This window comes from Numida meleagris, chromosome 5 (assembly GCF_002078875.1).
Source record: "Numida meleagris isolate 19003 breed g44 Domestic line chromosome 5, NumMel1.0, whole genome shotgun sequence".
Taxonomy (NCBI): domain Eukaryota; kingdom Metazoa; phylum Chordata; class Aves; order Galliformes; family Numididae; genus Numida; species Numida meleagris.
In genome coordinates this window covers 33,813,803-33,833,393 of record NC_034413.1, presented here as the reverse complement: position 1 = coordinate 33,833,393, position 19,591 = coordinate 33,813,803, and the positions used below count along the sequence as shown (strand labels likewise).

The window sequence follows — 19,591 nt, the reverse complement described above, 5'->3', positions numbered from 1 at the left end:
TTTGCATTCCGATATCTTATTTAGTAAATTAGTTTGTTTCTCCTCAGATTGTTGCCGCTGTTCTTTGCTCTCAGGGCCATCTCCTTACCCTTTTCCCGGGGCGTGGGCCCGTGGGTCCCCCGTCCCCTTTGTCACGGAACCGGGCCGAACATCCGTAAACCGTTGACAAAAAAACAAATAAGAAGATAGAGCACTGCCTCTGTCTCTACTTTTTTTTTTCCTCCCAATGCCAAACAACAGCTGTACAACAGGTGTGAACTAATAACCTGTTCAAGGTGAGTATGTAACATTTTTCAATGAACAGATACTGCACTTACAGAAGTGTTACAAAAGAAACCTGAACAAGAACCTTGCCACAGTTAATTTAACTTCCCAACCTGAGGAAGGACAGGAGTTTGACAAAGTTCTCATTTTCAACATTAATGCAAGAAGCTATCGTGTTATTATCCTTCACTGACAGAGAGCTGTGCCATACAGCACTTACATGGATGCAGAGCTGCCAAGCAAGGAGTGCAGCACCTGGCTGAGACCTGCGAGGCCAGAAAAAGCCATGCTGCCTGCACAGTGCCAGCCAACAGCCTACTGCCCTCCCAGCAATGATCCAACTGCAGCCTGCACAGCCCTAGGAGCATGGAGGAGGCAAAAAGCCATTGCAGGTGAAAGAGGTACACAGCCAAGCTCTGTTCCACCACAGGCTGCAGAAAGCAGATTTCCTGGCAGGTGCCTTGCAGAAAGAGCTGCGCCGCCGCCTGAGGGGGAGGGGGCCACAAGGATAGTGCTGGCAAAGAGGCTGCAGCCCATGAGAGAAGGACGTGAGCTGCATGCAGCTGTATACCACTGCACAGCTCCTGCCAGCTCCTTCTAGCTACAGTCCCATTGCCATCATGGCAGAGGGAGAGAATTATAGAATCAGGGAATATCCCAAGTTAGAAGGGACCCATAAAAATCATCAAATCCGACTCCTGGCTCCACACAGGACCACCCAAAAATCAGACCATATATCTGAGAGCTTTGTCCAGACGCTTCTTGAATGGCAGCAACCTTGGTGCCATGAGCACCACCTTGAGGAGACTGTTTCAGGGTGGTGTCCAACCACCCTCTCAGTGAAGAACCTTTTTCACAGTGTCCAATCTGAACCTACCCTGTCACAGTTCTATGTCATTCCCTCAGATCCTATTGCAGTCATCAGAGAGGAGATCAGTGCCCGCCTCTCTGCTCCCCCTTGTGAGGAAGTCATAGGCCACGGTGAGGTCTTCCCTTAGTCTTCCCCTTTCTGGGCTGAACAAATCACGAGACTTCAGCTGTTTCTCATATATTTTCTCCTCTAGACCATTCATCATCCTTGCAGCACTCCTCTGGACACTCTCTAATAGTTTTATGTCCTTTTTTGCACAGTGGTGCCCAAAACTACACATACTACTCAAGGCGAGGCCGCAACAGTGCAAGACAATCACTTCCCTTGACTGGCTAGCAATATCATAGTTGAAGCACCCCAGACTACGGTTGGCCTTCCAGGCTGCCTAGGCACACTGTTGACTCACTCCCAACTTACCATCGACCCAAATCTCTTTGAGAGACCTTGTGGCTGAGGGCTAGCATGCCACTGTCTCATTCAGCAGTAACTTCCAAAAGGGTATAGCAGTAACAGCTCAAAGAATAGCAGAAATACTAAATAAGGAGTAGCACGCCATCACAAACTGCATTCCTGAACAATTACCAAAACAAAGCATAAGTCGGTAGCTCCCAGGGTTGGTGGACATCAAGCACTGGCAATACAGGTGCACTCTGCAGATCGTAGGTACTAAGGGAGAAGTGCACATGCCCACAGCCCACACCCAGAACCTTCCCTTCACCTCCAGCCACGCGGCGGGGCCCCACCGGACAGCCGGCCGCCTGACGGCCTGCTCTGGCCGTAGCCCCGCTGGAGGCCTGTGGGCACGGCGTTGGAGCGCAGACACACAGCTCCTGTGCCTGGGGTTCTCCCCTGGAAACGTACTTTAAGAAACAGCAGAAACGTGAGGGGAAAAAAAAAAAACAACGCAAACAAACACGAACCCGCAGGGTAGGGAGGAGGACACCCGCTCTCCGCTGGGCCGCTCCCCGCATCCTCCACCCGCCCCACAACACCGAGGCCCACAGCCCGCAGGAACAGCCGGCAGCGCGAGACGGGACGGGGCCGGGCAGGGCCGGGGCCCGGGCGCGGCGCTTCGCTTCGCTTCGCCTCGCCTCACCTTGGCTCTGCCAAACTCCAGCTTGCGCCTCCGCGCCTCCTCCATCCCCTGCCCGATACAGGCAATAGAACGCCACCACTCCACAGGTCACACCGCGGCAGGCACAGAAGTTTTGGTCATGGCCGCTCAACGGCTCTCGCCCCCCCCCCACCCCCCCCCGCTTTGGCTCAACTGGCCAACCGCGAGGCAGCAGCTGTCGTCTTTGGCCAATCAGAGAGAAGAGGTGGACCAGGCTCCCGGGGAAGGAGGGAAGCTCTGCGGGAATTGGCGAGAATCGCCGTACCCGGAGGGTCCGCCTGCTAATGCCGAGAGAAATCTTTAGCCTCTCCCCGCCCACTCCCTCTAAGTGACTCCTGGGATTGACGGCGGCGGGCTGTGGCGCCGTGCCCTCTGTTCTGGTCCGTCGTCGCCCCCGCCGCCACCAGCGCCCGCCCCCCTTCAGCGGCCGCCCCCCTTCAGCGGCCGCCAATGAGAGACGCCTCCTGCTGCGGCGCGCGGCGCGGTCAATTTCAAACGCGAGGCCCCTCCATGGGAGACGAGACGACCTGGGGCGGAAAGGAGCCAATGGGAACAGGGAGGTAGCTGTGCCCGGGAAAACAGCCCGCCACCTAGCGGCCGCGGGGCTGGGGGGGGGGGGCTGTGTGGGCCTCGCATCATGGTCGCTGTTCAGCGTGGCACAGTGTCCCAGGCCACTCGGTTTTACAGCTCGACACTGCCCATCTTTGTTACAGTACGTGGAGCTGGGGGGAACTTGTCTGCTAACAATAGGATTGCGCTAGGCAATACGCGAGGTAACAAGGGAGAAATAAGGTGCACTATTTTTTTAATATTGAGGTTAATTAACTTCGCAGACATCTGCTAAACTGATGGCCTCTCTGTCTCTTCAACTAGCTGGACCAGAACTAAAGGACAACATGAGAAAACACATTCTTTAAACACATTTCTCACCCTAGCTCAGTTTAGAGGTAATCTGTTGTAAAACACTGGCTTTTCCTTTCCAAGAAGCCTGGAAATGAAAATGTTTGCATGCTCTATCCACTTTCTGTTTTCTGTCTTTCCCATACATTTGTTCCATAAGCTGGGTTTGTCTCTGGCCTTTGCCATAAATTTGGCCATTGCATCAGCTAGGTTGTCAGCCAGAACCAGCTACCATAGTGTGGACTGCATCTGTGCCATTGAGTATTCCCACATTACGTCAACCCTTATCCAAAAAAGTATGTGGAAAGAAACACAAACGTTGGCATTCTCAGAATCAAAGAATGCCCTGGCTCAAAAAGAATCTTACAGATAGCCTAGTCCCAACCCTCTGCCGTGGACTGGCTGTCTCCCACCAGATCAGGCTGCCCATCCAACCTGCCCTTGGGCACCTCCAGTGGTGGAGCACCCATGTGTTCTCTGGACAGCAGTGCTGGGTCTCACCACCCTCTGAGTAAAGAATCTCTTCCTAACATTTAAAATAAATTTAGTTTAATACCATTCCCTCTTGTCCTATCAGTGTCAGGCCGAGTGAACTGTCATCCTCCATGTTGTTTATAAGGCTCTCTCAAGTACCAGAAGGCCTCAGTGAGGTCTCCCCAGAACCTTCTCCAGGCTGAACAAGCCCAGCTCCCTCAACCTTTCCTCATGGGAGAGGTGCTCTAGTCCTCTTATAATCTCTATGGCCCTCCTCTGGCCCCCCTCCAACAGCTCTGCATCCTTCTCATGCTGGGGTCCCAGGCCTGGATGCAGTACTGCAGGTAAGGAATGGAGCATTTCATAGCAATCTCTTTGTTTGACGTGTTATTTCTATGTAAATATTTCACCATAGAACAAAAGAAAAGGAAAAAAAAAAAAAAAAAGAGGCTAGTGAACTATATGGGGATATTGGACCAGAAAGTGAGAGAAGACAAGCTCCTGAGACACCGCTTGGTCACATCCTGCCCTATTAACCCTTGGCTGTTTTCATTATTTTATCACTATTTATTTATTTATTTTCCTCCAGGAGCAATTCCAGGTGCCGTGACTCCATAGCTAGGAACCTTAGTTCCTTACCAGTTACTGCTAGAAAAAGGGAGAGCACTATGAAATTTCTCGGTGCAAAAGGTTGTGTAGTTGACACCTTTTGAGAAGGAAAAGGAAATTGGAAAGCTTGGAACAAAGAATCTTCTTAAAAGATAATGCGTTGAAGCATTTATCCTGGCAATTGTGTTAAATTAGATATGTCACTTGAACATATTTGGTTTAAAATAAATTACTGCTTTGACTTCTCATTGATAAAACTTGATGTAAATAACTAGTAATAACTAAATAGCTCATGTTTGTTTGGGTTGAACACATTTTGCTTTATTGGTAATTGTTTTTTATTTATTTGAATAACCAACTCATGTTGTATTTCCTTCTATTCCTGTCTGTTATAATTTCAGGATTTCTAGTGCTAGTCTAACTAAACTGCCCCCAAAACAGCAGTGTTTGAAAAAGTCCCTCTTGGTTAGGGTATCAGCTGTCCAGCAGTCTGCCATAACTGGACTCAGAGCACAGGATTCAGGTTTTGTGCTGTTGGAGCAGCTTTGCCACACACATTTTCTGCTGGGACCTGTCCTACCTGACAACCATAAAAGTTGTAGAGGTTGTTTACAATTCATCTCAGTTAGCAGTAGTACTAATGATACTGTGTGAAAGTCCATCTAGTCACGATATCTTTCTCAGAACTCTGGAAGTTGCTGCAACCTATCTGCAAATGAATGAACAGCATTTACAGAGACTAGTGGTTTGCCATTGTCTTATAAAAAGAGTTAATCATAAGAATAATTTGTTTCAAACTGGAATCACTGTTTTCGGAAATAATAGTAACAATGAACACTGCACGTTGACAATGGCATTAAATATTTAACTCGAATTGTAAAATGTTTTTACTCTTATGTTTAGCTTCCAATGCAGACTATTTTTTATGATATTTACAAGCACAAAGCATCCTCCTAGTCTGTTAAAAATGGTATATAACAGGCAAACAGTGACAACATTAGCTCATGCATGCGGGTTATGTCATTGTAGCTCTCTGTAACCATGTAAGCAACTTATAATTTCACTGACAGATACAGTCAGCCTTCAGTTCTTCTGCTTCTGGTGTCAACAAGTATGCTGGTCCACACAAGACAGGGGAGTCAGGAATTAAGCGAAATGTCTCCAAGATTTCTTATCTTTTGCTTCAGACTCCAAAGTGCAGCATGAGAGCTCTTGGTTTTTGAAGTACAGCATTACAATTGGCAGAAGGAGACAATTGATTGGAAGGAAATTACATGTACTTCTCCACTGGTGAATTTCTTTTTATGAGTTTGTTTGTTTCTTTTTTTTTTTCCCATTCTTTTAACCCTCTTAATAAACAAATAACCTCTTCTAAGACTGAAATAATAAAAAGTCTTCCCTGTGGAACCAGAGCACAGGAATTTATTGTCTCCTGATATTTCCAGGTGTGTCTGTTTGGTTCCTTTTCTAGCATTTTTTAGAAATCAGTAATTAAAATCAAGGCATAAGGTATCAAAATCAATAAAAGGCATCATAGAAATGTAGTACTGGTTTGGAGCTCACCATCTAATCCATTCCTGTATCAGAAGAGGGATCTGATCCACCTGCAATGTTCATCACAACTGCTTTTGTGAATTGTTTATAAACATCGTCTGTGAAAACCCTTTCTAACATAGCAGCCCCATCACTTATCATATTGTATAATTAAGAATTTTTTGCTTGTTTTCAACAAGTTTTCATTTTCCTCATTAAGCCAAATGTTTCTTGCTCGGTCTTTTCAGACAGTAAAATAAATTGTCTGTGTTCTTAATATTCTTCCGTTTATATTGCTGACTGGCTCCACCTCATCATTTAATTAATAAATTAAACAGTGCCCATTCTTCAAAGTCTTTCTCAGACCTTGTATTCTGTAAAGCTACCATTGCTACCTTTTTTTTTTCCCCTGGACCTCCTTTCCTTCTTATGCTGCCATATCTAAAATTAGGCACAGTGACTTCAAACTGTGGCTTCAGCACTGCTAAACAGAGCAGAATAATTATCTCCTGTGAAGTGCACATAATAGTCCTGTTAATATTTTGCAGAATTAAATTTGTCTGGCTTTGCTTTTTTTGGATCTTCATTTGTGATCCCTAATTCGTGATGCACAGTAACTACAGAAACTCCTTTTCTACAAGATCCTTTTGTGTGTGGCTGGCACACTGCTAGCAAGTCATCAGCAGGTTGGAAGAAGTCCATGTAGTAGGGATCCCATTGTGACCAGAGCAACCATAAGTTCTGGAAAGCATTTTTTATATCTAATATTGGATTTTCTCTGGGACACTGTCACATCAAGCAAAGATTGCTCTTTCTGTCCTCTAACAGTCATCTCAGTTACTTGACACTCTCACTATATTTTTAATTAAATACTTCAGCTGTGTTGTTTTTCTCAACCTTTCTTGTAACCCTCCTTTTCTATTGCAATGGCAGGTTTAGAAACTTAACTTCTAGGTAGTACTTAAATAAACTATTAGTGATAAAATATCAGCTCAAAATTCCTCAGCAATTAGAAAGGTTAGTGTAAAGCACTAAAGGAGCAGGAAGCAATGGTTACTGACTGCAGCATCAGCAATGACTAATAGCAGGCTTGTTGCCACTGTGGTTGTCTGGAGACACCAGCACAGCTCTTTGCTACATCACCGCCTGAATACTGAAGGCAGCTCTGTTCACTGAATCACAAGAAATCATGAGATAGGAAAGTACAAAGAGAACTCACTAGGAAAAACTTGAGTTGTACAAACAGCCAGACAAACTAAATCTGATCGAAAGTGCAGCTGATGCAGCACCTTCTGTGAGTGGCTGATAATGGAGTTCAAGAGATGGATATAAGAATCATCCTTGTGGGCACTACTGTTACACCCTCCCAGCCTCCTCTAAGTTGTGAAATCAATGAATAAGGAAAACCTGCCATTTGAGGAAGAAGTGAATGGATTCTCTAGCTTAGAAAAGTGACACCTGAACAGGAATTTGATGATACCAGAGTGTAAGCCACAAATGGTATGCAAAAAAGTGAAAAGTGTATGGAGAACAGTAATAAACTACCTTGTATAACAAATTAAAAAGTTTTGGAAATCTAGATTTAAAACAATCTAAATGCAAACCTTTTCTTCTTGCTTTCTTTGCCTAGGTAAACTTCTATACTTAAACCTTTTATCTGTGTAACAAGGCTCTTGCTAAATTTAAGTTACCTAGGAAACTCCTTATCAAAGATTGTTGCAGATGCCAAGAGGACAAAGGGATCAAAAATGTGAATTTAAGTATAAAAACATACACAGGGTTTTTTTTTTTTCTATAAGCCACAGGCTGCTGGCAGGTGAGAGTTTTCTATTCTGCCTCATTGCTCTTAGCTGCACAAGTGAGCCAAAGTAAGCTGAGCCCTAGGCCTGGCAGGGTGCAGCTATATTTGGGGCCCCCCTGTCACAGTTGCTATAATCTCTCCAGTGTCTACCAGCCTGTGTATTTTTAAGAGCAGATTGCACACACATGCTATGTGGGTCACAGCTGGAGTAGGTGATCTCTGCCGCTCCCGCATAGCTGAGTAGAATTGTCTGTCTGCCACTCCAGCTGTCTGCAGGGGCTCAGCAGTGGCTTTGCCATGGCCTTTGAATAAGGAAGGTGTTGTAATTCTTCTCTCCTAGAAGCAGAGCAGAGTATCTGTTATCTGGTATCTTTCTCATGCCTTGGTATTGATTTTATGGCTGTCAGTTATAAATGTTGCTTTGCTTTTCACGCTGGAAGGAGAAAGCACCCCAGAAGCTGCTCAGAAGATGGTAATCAAAAGAATGTCAGAACACAACCTCTTTGCTGTTTTACTCATCCTATGATGAGTTCCAGCTATTCTCCTTAAATCATTTTTTAATTACTATCTGATCATGAAAATCTGTATAAAGGGCCAAGTCAAAAGTGTATGGACCCTTAATAGTCCAATAGGTATTGTTAACATGTATCAGTCAGATCACAATCTGACCTTTAGCATTGGGTTTATGTTAAATATGTACACATACAAAGCTTTTGTCTTTTTTTCTCCCCTATCTCCTAATGTGCTGGGCATTTACTTCACAGAAGGTAAACAAGCATCTGCACCTGGAGATTAAATTGTTTATGCTGTGGATTGGCATTACAAACTTAGCAACCAAAGTACAGGAACTAATCAGAAAGGTATGTATAAGACCACAGTAACAACACAGAGGGCCAGGCCTAGAGATACTGTCAGTGAGAGGCTAGCAACCATTAAGGACAGACAAATGCTCAAGCTCAGTTACTCTTATGTGGCCATCGCAACCTGCAGCACAAAAACACCTTGAGAGAAATGGCAACAAGATATTTGTCTATGTTATGGTGGCAGACATCTATATTAATTTTTACCTGATAGTGAAATTGAAACATTTATTTTCTTCTCTCGTTTCTCCCAGTCTTGGTTTTTGAGTTTTGTTGTTGTTTTGGTTTGGTTTTTCTTGTTTTTTTTTGTTTTTTTGTTTTTTTTTTTTTCTAACAAAATTCTTCTATGAAGATTGTGGAGTGGAAGAAAGGAGCACCAAAAACATATCTACATTTGCTTAGCTATTTAGCATGCTCTTGCCTGCCTGCTCTTTCATGAGTCTACTACAATGACAGATCCTTCATGGGTGGATTGCATGGCCCAGATGAAACTCAAGCTCCTAGAAGAGGTAAGTTAATAAATCTGCAGTGGTCACCTTTGCTCTGCTTTTTGCTCTGGCACATTTAGACATTAACACTGTATCTTAATCATATTTCCACTGAGATACAAAAAGGGTCTGCAGCCAGCTGAGAACCTTGTTCACCATGCCAGCAGTGGCAGAGCAAGATACATCTGTATAAACATGATTGTTTAATATACAATTACAGTTTAAGATACAACTCTCCAAGGTGGAGTATTTTGTCTTAGATGTGTCAGTAACTTGAGGGCAAAGCTTTTGACAGTATGGAACTAGGCAGAGCTCAGGAGCCAGAAGTGTGCTTGTGCTTAGGAAAAGGTCTTTAATTCTGAGATTGGAGGGGAACAAAGTCCAGCTGTTCCCTAAGGATCAGAAAGTTGAACATAACAGCACAACTGTTTAGGAAAGAGCCTGGCCCAAGCAGGGCAGAGCCAGAGAGGGTGGCTGGGTTCAAACAAAAGCCCAGATCCATCAAGCAAGCTCATAGCATTAGGGAAGGCCCAAAGCCAAGAGGGAAAGTGTCTGCAAATTGGGATCAGAGTTCCTGGGATCCACAGCCAGTCACAGGCTTGGCACTGCATGAACAGGAGACTAGTTATAGCTATGCAGTATAGCTCAGAGAGGAACTGAAGACCTAGAGCTGAGATTATAAGGACACCCTGGCATGTGGGCAGGGGATGTGGATGTAAGTCCCAGGCTGAGGCTGGTCAGAGCCATTTAAGACTATTAGCGCACTGAATATCCAAAACTCTCTGGCATCAAGTTCTTCACATGTTCTAGCTCTCTGTCCTACAAAATAAGTCTCCTGATTCACTGTGCTATCAGTTCCCATGTCTGAGATGGCCAGGCCAGCTGGAAGCATGATTGTTCTCTTGCTGTGACTAAATTTATAGTGAGATTGTAGTGGAAATGCTACATCATGGCTTGAAACAGTGATTGAGCACATAGTAGGAATACAGGGCCAACCCAGGGGAGCATGCACCTGAGTGACCAGAAGGGGTAGAGCCAGGATCCACCCCTTCCCAGACCTCGTTTAAGGGTTGGTAGTGGAGGCAAAGGTATCTCCTTGGAGATTTTCTACCTTTTCTGAAGGTAGAAAGTTTCTTTTTCATATTTCTGTACACGCCGCTGTCACATTTAAGCAAATCTTTGCTCTCTGCAGCCTGGACTCCTGTTGCTTTGCTGTCATTGTTGTACTTACTATTGTGTTCTATGAGACCGCTCCTACTTCTATGTGGTTTTGTTATTCTTACAGACCTCATTAGCTGTGATTTGGTAGAAAAGAAGTGTTCCTTGCCTCCACTTCTGATTTATTTTCTCTATCCCAAGCCTACGTCTATAACAAAGGATTGAATTGTTGTGAATTTTTCTGTCTAAGTCACAATTGGTTTTCTTTGTGTTTCCATCAATAGAGACTGGAAAATGAACAGAAGAACCTAGAGAAGATCGAGTCACCTCTCCCAGCAGCAAGTAAAAGAGAAGTGTTTGTTCTGGTTATGGACTTGAAATGGAAGGGGTTTAGTGATGCTTTCAGTTATGAGTTTCTTGATAGATCACATGAGATGATCCCATATACTCCCTAAAAGCCAGAACAGGCCTTTGGCTCTAAGGGCTTAGAGGCCAGGAGTTTTGATAGTCAGAATTTGCTCTGTCTTAGCTTCTGTGACAGGGATGTCTTCTGGAGAATGGGAAGAACGATCCAAACTGAAGTCAGTGCTGTCTTAGCTCAGCCCTGGTATCTAAATCTGCATGCAGCCCTGGGGATCAGAAGTTGCAAATGCAAGTTCCAGTGAAGCATGAACAGCAGTGATAATCTGTATATGAATCAGTCCTAACCAAGCTGGTAAATCTTAGAAGTCTTGATGCAAGGAGAATGGCCTTGCTAAACCTGCTGCCTGCATGGCACCTTTTGAAACCAACCAACTTTTTTTTTTTTTTTTTTTTTTTTTTTTTTTTTGCCAAAGACAAATGATCAGCCAGGCAAGTCCAGTACCATAAGAAAGAATGCCTTATCACAGAGATGTCCTTTGTGACCTCTCAGCCATGGATGCTGGCTAAGCTGGAGCTTGCACCCATTTTAAGTCCCACACCCAGGAGTGAGCAAGTGTCTCAATCCAGCTGTATGCTTGGTATAATTGATACTGTACGTGCCTGAAAAGGAGTTGTTATGGTGGCCTGGTGTCTTTGAGGAGTAAAAGCAGGAGGTCCAGTCTGTTTCTAATATTGTATTGCACTTTTGAACCTTAACAATGCAGCCTGATGCAGGCCAGGACATGGTTTCCAGTTTAAAAGAAAAGTGACTCACTTAGTGAAACAGATTGTTACACTGAAAGAGTTGATCGGGAGGGCTGGATTGGTAACTGTCTGTTTTACCAGGAAACTTCAAATGCCGTATAAAGCAGTTAACATACTGCTCGTAGAAGGCATAGCCACCATTAAAGTACTGTTGAAGGGAACATGCTATTCATGAGTGAACCATCATGACAGCCTTTGGAAGGCTTTGATAAAGACATGTTATTTTGAACTCCCTTATTTATCAATTTCTGGCTCATTCTCTAGCTTTTATAACGAATTATCTAAACTTTGGAAATTCCATAAGTATGCTGGAATTCCTGGCCTCTTTTCCTGAACGAAACTCAGGATGTGAGTATGCACACAGTGCTCATAATTGTATTATGAATGGAGTAAAGCCAGTCAGTAGATGATCAGTAATATTTTTAGACTTTACTCTGGGCTAATATTTATTGATCCAATGCACAAATAGTTGGAAACTTTGAATGCTGTGGCCAAGAAATAAAAATCCACCTTTTAGTTTCAAAATGATCTTTTTCAGAAGAGATGCTAGGCATGCCTCCAATGTATCTGAAAAGTTTCTTTTCATTTTGAGAGGGCTCAAAATCAGCTTTATGTGGGAAAAACTCAAAACAAAAAGGATCAGAAAAGTTGATCTTCAAAACTGAATTTGTGTTGATATGCCACAAACTTTTTAAAATACTTTGCACAATCATCCTCTGCATGCACAGAGTATATCCAGAAATTTTCAGGCTGAAATGAGTTGTTAAGCCAGGAAGTTAGCAGGGCGTATTAGAGAGCAATCTGGGAAGTTTGTTTTCAGGGAAGATGCACTGCCTTTGTAGAGCTGCCAAGCAACTGTGTCTGCATGTAGCATAAAGTCATTGTCCATTCATGGATTATACAAGAAGGGTAGCCTAAATATTTTTGAGGAGGAAATCAAGCTATCTCCTAGCATATCTTCCAGAATTAATCCCATAATGCAAATGTTACAGTAATCTTGTCCTTGTGATCCTTGAAGAATATGATGGTCTTTTCCTCCTTCAGGGAACAGACATGAGTATATGCTTCAGAGTGCCTTGAAACGAAGGAAAAATCTGCTGCAGGAGCTTACGGTAAGAGCAGTACTTGTCGTCAAGTGACTGTACAAGATGTGTGGTTTAACGTGATGAGCACAAGAGTAGAATTTGAAGGACAAAATCAGATGTTACTTTAAACAAGCAGTGTGAATGCACTGAGCCCTTTTTATGAGAAGTGTGGCTCTTAGTATGGAGACGAGGATGCTTCTGGGAAGCTGGACAGGACTTCCCCCACTTTAGCAAACAAAACCTGCACCCACTTCAATCACCTGGTGTGTTGATTCTGTTTGTTATAAACTGCTATATTGTAAACTCTCTGGGTTAGTTCCAAAATACAGACAAAGGACTCTTTAATGCTGCCAAAATAGGGACAACTATTACTTATTCATCATATGTGGAGAGGATCAACCATTAAGGATTTTTTTTTTTGCGGACTTCCGGCAGTTTATTCTTCACTTCTTTCCACTCCCACTTGTACTGATAATTGTAGACCCTCGGGATATTCAGGAAGAAACACCTTCTTTTCACTTGTTCTAGCTCTGACATCTCTTCGTGCAGCACTCACTTGTGGTCTGCCCATTACACAGCAGTTTTTGCAGGAGTGTTGTAGGTGAGGAAAGCTGTGTTCTGCCACAGATTCCCGAAGGTTCAGCCTATTTAATCCAGTGAGTGTAACAACACTGCCAGCCTTTCTGTGACCAGATTTTCTTTAAGAAGTTACCTGATTTTGCAGGAGCAACACCTTCTGGAAGAGCTGTCGAAGCCTTCTGCACCAGCTGGGGGACCGTATAGGAACTACGGTGCTGGTCCCCCACACATCTACCAGATACCTTTTCCAGCACCTCAAGCAGAAACACCAAGGATTATCCAACAGGCGGTAAGGATTGTCACTCCTAGGAAGCACTGGCCAAAATTAGCATTGACTTCTCCATTTTCCTTTCTTATCCAGATGCCTCCTCAGCCTGCCACCATCATCCAGCAGCTCCCACAGCCGCCTCCACTGATAGCACACATCCCCACTGCCCAGCCTTTTGCATATCCTCGCTCTGGAAGCATTAAAGAAGGTACCATTCACTAGGTCTAGCTGTCCAGTCCCACCACCATGCTCAGAGTGATACCCAGAAAAGGAGCCACTGCAAGGGGAAGAGTCAGGGGACAGAGCATCCAAGTCAGTGATGGACTCTGTCACTACTGGGCTGCTGTTGGGGCTGTAGGAATTGCACTCTGCAAAAAGAGAAATCAGTTCTTAAAAGATTTTGGACAAGCTCTTATTGCTAAAACTAAAGAAATGGGACTACAAACTCAACAAAGCAAAGCTGAGCTGTCAAGAAAGCTGAGGGAATTGAAAACAGCTCAATTCAAGGCACTGAGTAACTTTACGAAGGTCAAACACATGCAAATGGATGATTCTAAAATTCACAAACAGGCTTTTAAAATCCATTTTTATTCATTTTGTCTTATCTTGACCTGCTGTCCAATTTCCGTAGAGCAGTATAGACTTTTAAGTCTTCTGTTTGGAAATAAGACAGAACAGCTGAAAGTGCTGTTTCAAATATACTATGGCACCAATAACAAGACTTTGTTTCTAAACATAGGTAGATACTTCTGTGAAATGACACATGAACAAAAACCTGGGTTGATTTCCCTGGCTCAACCCTCAGTCAAAGGCTTTGTTATGTCACAAACAATGTCTCCAGATACTAAACTGCAATGTTTCTTAACTATTTCTTAGTTTAAGTGGCTGTATTTATTGAACTAGTGGTTTATTTTCCTAAACAAACTAGTCCAAACTCATACATGACCTATCTGAAGTTAATACATTTAAAATGTCTTTGGTATGATCAGTTAAAAAAAGTTGCTTTGCTTTTCTTCCTCTCCTCCCCCTCTCCCCCCACTTAAGATAGTTCCACTGTACACATCCTTTGTAATTAGGATCCAGAGATCGTGTTAAGTGGATGTGATGCACATGCAGTGGACTCTTATGGTGGCACTGCAATATTATGTAAAGCTGAGGAAACCTCTGATGTGGACAACAATTTTCTTGAACTAGAGCTGTGGAGAGTGCCATATGGTTCCAGTCCATGCTGGAGCAAGTGAGAGCTCCAGTGCACAGCTTTTCTCCAGCCTGCCAGCGAGTGTAGCTACAGAGATGGGCTTGCAATAGAACTAACAGAAGATGCTCAACAGCAGCTTCCTTGGAGAGGGGGGGGACAGGAGATCTGGGGTGGATGGTCTTATTCATAGACACTAATTTTGCACCATCTCGGCACGTAACACTAGTATTACCCAAGTGTCATTTTCAGCCACTTTATCTCAGTTGCATTCATGAGTTTGCATCCTGGAGGGCAGTTCCTACTGAGATACCTCTGCTGCTTGTCTGTTGCTGATAAAGCTCTTACTTTCTTCCTTTGAATGACTTTTTCCCAGATATGGTGGAAATGATGCTGATGCAGAATGCACAGATGCATCAGATCATCATGCAGAACATGATGCTGAAGTCTCTGCCACCGATGGCATTTGCACAGACTGCCAGATCCAGCTATCCCCTGCTTCAGCACACACAGCAGGTAGTGTTACTGTGTCCAAAAGGCATCCTTGCTCATGTGGGGCAATAGTTGTTATCCTGGAGGGTGCAGGGACTGGATAAAAAAAGTTCTGCTGCCCAGGGTTTCCTGCAGGTTTTACCTGTAGTCCTGCTTAGCAACATGTGAGGACCCAACAGAAGATGTTTCACACACAGGTGCAAACTGGATTCAGTCCAGCTCTGAAACGTATCTACTAACAGACATGAAAGAGGTCTATAATGGGCATCTGCCGCTGCATTTGGGAGCGTAACTCCTGCTGACTATTGCTGAAACATCTGGTACATCTGTATTGGCATCCCCAGGTGTCTTCAAAGCACCAGAAGTTCACCTCTAGTCAACAAGTAGCAGTATGGCTTCACTCCTGCCCACTTGTAAGAAGTATTGCCCAGTTGCTTGCAGCAAGTCCTGTAACTAGTGAAACTTGACCTGGTGGTTCAAAACCAGCTAGAGCTGAAGCACAGGTTTTTGTGGTTATACTTGAACAGCTCTAGCTATTGTCTTACTCTAAATCAGGCATGTCCAACCCATGAAGTGGCCTGGGCATGCACTCATTGTTCAGCAACAACTGAACTGTCAGTATGCTATTGACATGGTGTTGATAGAAACCAGGGCACAGGGTGGGCAGTGCTATACAGCACTGACTGAAGTGATGGCAGGTAGTTGTATGCATTTTGACATGCTGGCTAAACACAGGGCTCTGAACAGTGAGGATTATGCAGCTATGCTTTCCATTTTGATAAAGGCGTTAGCGAATTTGTTTCAAAAAAATTGCAAAAAATGAAATCACCAATTTATGTTTGCAACTCCATTTTCAGTCAATAGAAAGAGTTGCAGTCAGATATTAAACTCAAAAATCTGATCATGTCTCTTTACCAGACTTTTGTAATCCCTGTCTTACCAGAGAGAAATATATTTTGCTTCACAATCACACCTTGTTCATGTTATCACTTTTTGGCAGTGCACACAATTATTGTCAAGGATGAAGTACAGGAAGAGTAAAAGAATTGCAATAATTTCCATTAAACCAAAGTGATGCATTAGTTCCTCAAAAGTGAGGTCAAATATCCCACTAATTTTGTTTCTGTTGCTCTCTTTTAAAAATATTTTAAGAAAAATATTAAAAATTTAAATATTTTGTTACTTATATAGTAACAATATTGTATGTATTATGAGGGCTGCTATGAAAGTAATGCCTCCTGTTTTATGATGTTGGCCTGTGATGTCAGAGGTAGATGTTGGTAGTATGGGAGTAGAGGTTGAGACTTCCCACCAATATCCTGTTACATTTTGTTGCTGTGTGACAGATGGCAGCAGAGAGGCGCTCCGACACAGTGGTATCTGACGATGAATTCTTCTATGTGGAAAAAATGGCACCCACTGACATTCATCAACAATTGCTGAATGTTTATGGAAACTGAACACTGGATGTTAGCACAGTGAGGTGGTGGGTAGTATGTCTCAGCTGTGGCAACAGTGAATCACCTCTGGTGGTACAGATTTCCATGAGTGCAGCATACAGGCTCTTGTTCATTACTGGAGAAAATGCATAGCTAATGATGGCGACTACACTGAAAAAGTGTTTTATAGCTGAGAATTTGTCCAATCAAGAAGTGTTACTGTGCTCTTTGTATCTGTTGTAGTTTCCATGGAAATAAATAGGAGGCAGTACTTTTAGAGCAACGTATATGTGGCCCAAGACAATTCCTTCTCACTCAATGTGGCCCAGACAAGCCAAAAGGTTGGACAGCCATGCTGTGAATCAATGACTAGCAAGGTCTGGAAGGACAGGTTTTATAGATATTTTTGTTTAGATCCCTTTAGGTTTTTCTCCAAAACAAACCTAGTACTTAACAAAAGGTAGGTAATTTTGAACATATCCTTAGGTGCACAGTTCCTAAGCTATTTCTAGCAGGACGCTATCTAGATTATTAGTCATCTTAAGTGCTTTGAAAAAATGTATTTCTAGTCTCTACTCCAAAGCATTTACTATCAAAGTAGCAAGGATTGTTAGTCTTTAGGGACTGGGGATATCTCTTGTCTTGCAGTCTTCCCCTGTACTTTTTCAACCCTCTGTTTTCAAGCTGACCATGACTTTTCTCCATGCTTCAAGAGAGAAATTCTGTTCTTTTTCTTGGAAATTTAGGTAGTGAGACGTTAAGAAACCAACTTCCACACTTCTGCAGTAGTTGCCCAGTTCATTCACACCTTTCCTACCTGTTATATACAAGGGCAATTAAATAGCTTAAAAGCCCCCTCCCATTCATGTTAAGCTGAGGGGTGGGAAACACAGTCTTCCATAACCCATCCCTGTGATGTGTGCAGTTGGGAGCTGACAGCTTTTGCACCTGTTGAGACAAAATGTCTGCCTGAGATGGAAAGCCTCTGGCGGCAGCTGCTTGCTCTCACATTTCAAGGTACCGACATCTTGGGAACTAGCACCATCACAGCCAGCATGCAAGTGATAGTTTTGCTGTGGAAATGGCAGGCAGCATTGGCATTTCCTCAGAAATGTCAGAGCTGTGCTGAGCGTCACCTCAAGTGAAAGAGTCTGTGGGAGGCAGCAGGAGGGACAGAGCATGTCCGTATGGTCCCCACCTCCCTCCTAGGGCCACCAAAACCCCTTTGCTTATCTCCAACAAGGACCTGCAGCTCACCGCTCCTGTGGCTGTGAAAACAGATCGTCCCTGGCTGTCTGCAGTGCATCACCACCACCACTACTCTCCTCCAGGGCTGCCCCTCCATGCCATGCCTGCTGGGGTCCTGATGCCAGGTGAGGGACTCCTACCTACATCCTCAGCCCAGTGTTGGAATAGCAGCATGCTCCCAGCTATGCAGATGTAAGCTGCTGGATCACTATGGTGTGAATTGTTTGGCCTGCTGAGCAGGGGCTGCTTATGCATTCAAGCTGATATTCCCTATGGGATTTATATTCTTACAGCGCTGCTGAGATCCTCAAGCAGAGGTGAATAGACTGCTCCTCCTTTGGGCTTGCATGCCTGAGCCTTCCCTGCACCTGGAATCTTGTTCTGGGCTGTTTTCTAGTGCATGTAGATCACACCAGGGCCTGGTGCTTGAACGGGCGCATGAGCAGACCCACTGCTCAGTGAGCCAGCCTGCCTATATGCCAAGGTGTGGTGGCTTAACCAGATCTGAACAAAGAGCACAGCGATCTTGCTAAGTATGTAATGAGGAGACAGCAAGAAAGAAGGCAAGGAAGCAGCAGTGTTAGGAAGTTCTCACATGCTGAAGCTGGCCCTTCCTTCAAAGACCCTGTGCTAGAGCATGACTGGGTGGCTGGGGACTTTGGGACAGAGAATCACTGCTCTTACGTCTGTGCTACATCTCTACCAAAGGCTTAGTGAGCAGAAGGAAAGGATAGATACACATCCTCCGGCTTGGGGAAGCTGCTGCTATGAGTGTCTGTATGGCCCTTTTTAGTATGGGATTTGAAATCCTGAAAAGAGTGTTTACCTAATGGAATTACAAGGGCTAAACGTTTCTATTCATAATCTTTACTGGTAAAGAGCTCTTGGCTCCTTCCAGTATCAGTGCAATTAGCTGTTGCTCAGCTGCTTGCAAAAATCAGCAGAATAACCTTGTCACAGCTTTTAAGCTGCCTTCTCCCTCTTCAGCATGAATTATGAGATCCTACACATCTTTACTGTTCTCATGCAGCTGCAACAAGCACTCACTGTTGGCTATTACCAACACAACAAGGTCATTTTTCTTTTTGCAGGTGGCCCACATACTGACCGCATACCTTCCCCTGAAGGTGGACAATTGCATCGCTGAGTTCAACCTGTATTTGAGCTGTTCCTAAATCTAACTGACAGTCAGTGCATCTGCAAATTATTGGTACAATAATCAGGAGATCAGAATCAGGAAAAAGTCTGGAGATCCACAGAACAAATGTACCGCATGCCTGTAGTCTGCTCACCCCTTTCTGCCAGTGCAGTTGTTTCCTCTCATCTTCCAAGCCCAGAGCAACAGCAGCACCACTCTTTTGCCCTCTTTCCAAAGAACCAAGACATCTTGTCCTGAAGAGTCCCACAGTGGCCCCAGGGCATGAAATAAACATAATGCTAATGTTGTCTAAACTATGGCAAATGAGTATGGCTCAGCTTCAAGACTGAGTCCCCTTCATGTGTCATTTGGAGAAATGCCCCTTTGCAGCTGCCATCATGGGGAGGGTAACACAAACTAACCCAGGTTTCATAAATGAAAACAACTCATCAACCAAAACATTCCTCCTGTATTGGGCTTACATGGCAAGGATTTGGTAGCAGGAGGACTGCAGAGTGGCCTCTGAGAAGAGCCCAGGAGCATGTGATTTTTTTGTAAATCATAGAATGGCCTGGGTTGAAAGGACCTCAAAGATCATCGAGTCTCAACCCCCCTGCTAAGTGCAGGGTTGTCAACCACTAGACCAGGCTGCCCAGAGCCACATCCAGTCTGGCCTTGAACGCCTCCAGGGACGGGGCGTCCACAACCTCCCTGGGCAAAGAGCAGCACTCTCTTCTATTTGCTTTAGTTGGGCTAACAGAGCTTGTAGTATTTGAATAAATAATTTTCAGTAGGGAAAAGAAGAAATAAAATTGCTCCTGCAGTCATCACATTTGATCATTTCAGCGGAACACCAGTACCCCCCCCATCTGCAGCCTGCGTGTTCTGCCCCATGAGGGCTCTCTCAG

At 44.2% G+C, this 19,591-nt stretch overlaps 2 protein-coding genes across 13 annotated transcripts in view; one reads left to right on the top strand and one right to left on the bottom strand.

The window, feature by feature from the left end:
• Positions 1–2,389, bottom strand: part of PCNT (pericentrin) — a 115,345-nt gene extending 112,956 nt beyond the window's left edge. For all 7 annotated transcript variants that reach the window (XM_021398732.1, XM_021398734.1, XM_021398733.1 and 4 more), the window contains exon 1: positions 2,232–2,389. In XM_021398732.1, coding sequence (XP_021254407.1) covers positions 2,232–2,276 — 45 coding nt within the window. In that variant the 5' untranslated portion in view covers positions 2,277–2,389. The remainder of the gene's footprint in view (positions 1–2,231) is intronic.
• C5H21orf58 (chromosome 5 C21orf58 homolog) lies at positions 2,543–19,510 on the top strand. Of its 6 annotated transcripts, XM_021398757.1 has the most exons (8): positions 2,543–8,935; positions 10,357–10,414; positions 12,284–12,351; positions 13,049–13,192; positions 13,265–13,379; positions 14,743–14,882; positions 17,541–17,670; positions 18,637–19,510. In XM_021398757.1, the coding sequence occupies exons 1-8, from the start codon at positions 8,876–8,878 to the stop codon at positions 18,690–18,692; spliced, it is 771 nt and encodes a 256-aa protein (XP_021254432.1). In that variant the 5' UTR covers positions 2,543–8,875; the 3' UTR covers positions 18,693–19,510. The 6 variants fall into 6 exon arrangements, with proteins under 6 accessions (XP_021254432.1, XP_021254430.1, XP_021254431.1 ...); XM_021398755.1 differs by having other exon boundaries at positions 13,049–13,379; XM_021398756.1 differs by having other exon boundaries at positions 13,049–13,379; positions 17,507–17,670.

Coding starts and splice junctions, on each gene's coding strand:
- C5H21orf58 (XM_021398755.1), top strand. CDS start 8,876: ATGACAGATCCTTCATGGGTGGATTGCATGGCCCAGATGAAACTCAAG. Junction 10,415..12,283: donor GTCACCTCTCCCAGCAGCAA/GTAAAAGAGAAG, acceptor TTCCTCCTTCAG/GGAACAGACATGAGTATATG. Junction 13,380..14,742: donor CTCTGGAAGCATTAAAGAAG/GTACCATTCACT, acceptor ACTTTTTCCCAG/ATATGGTGGAAATGATGCTG.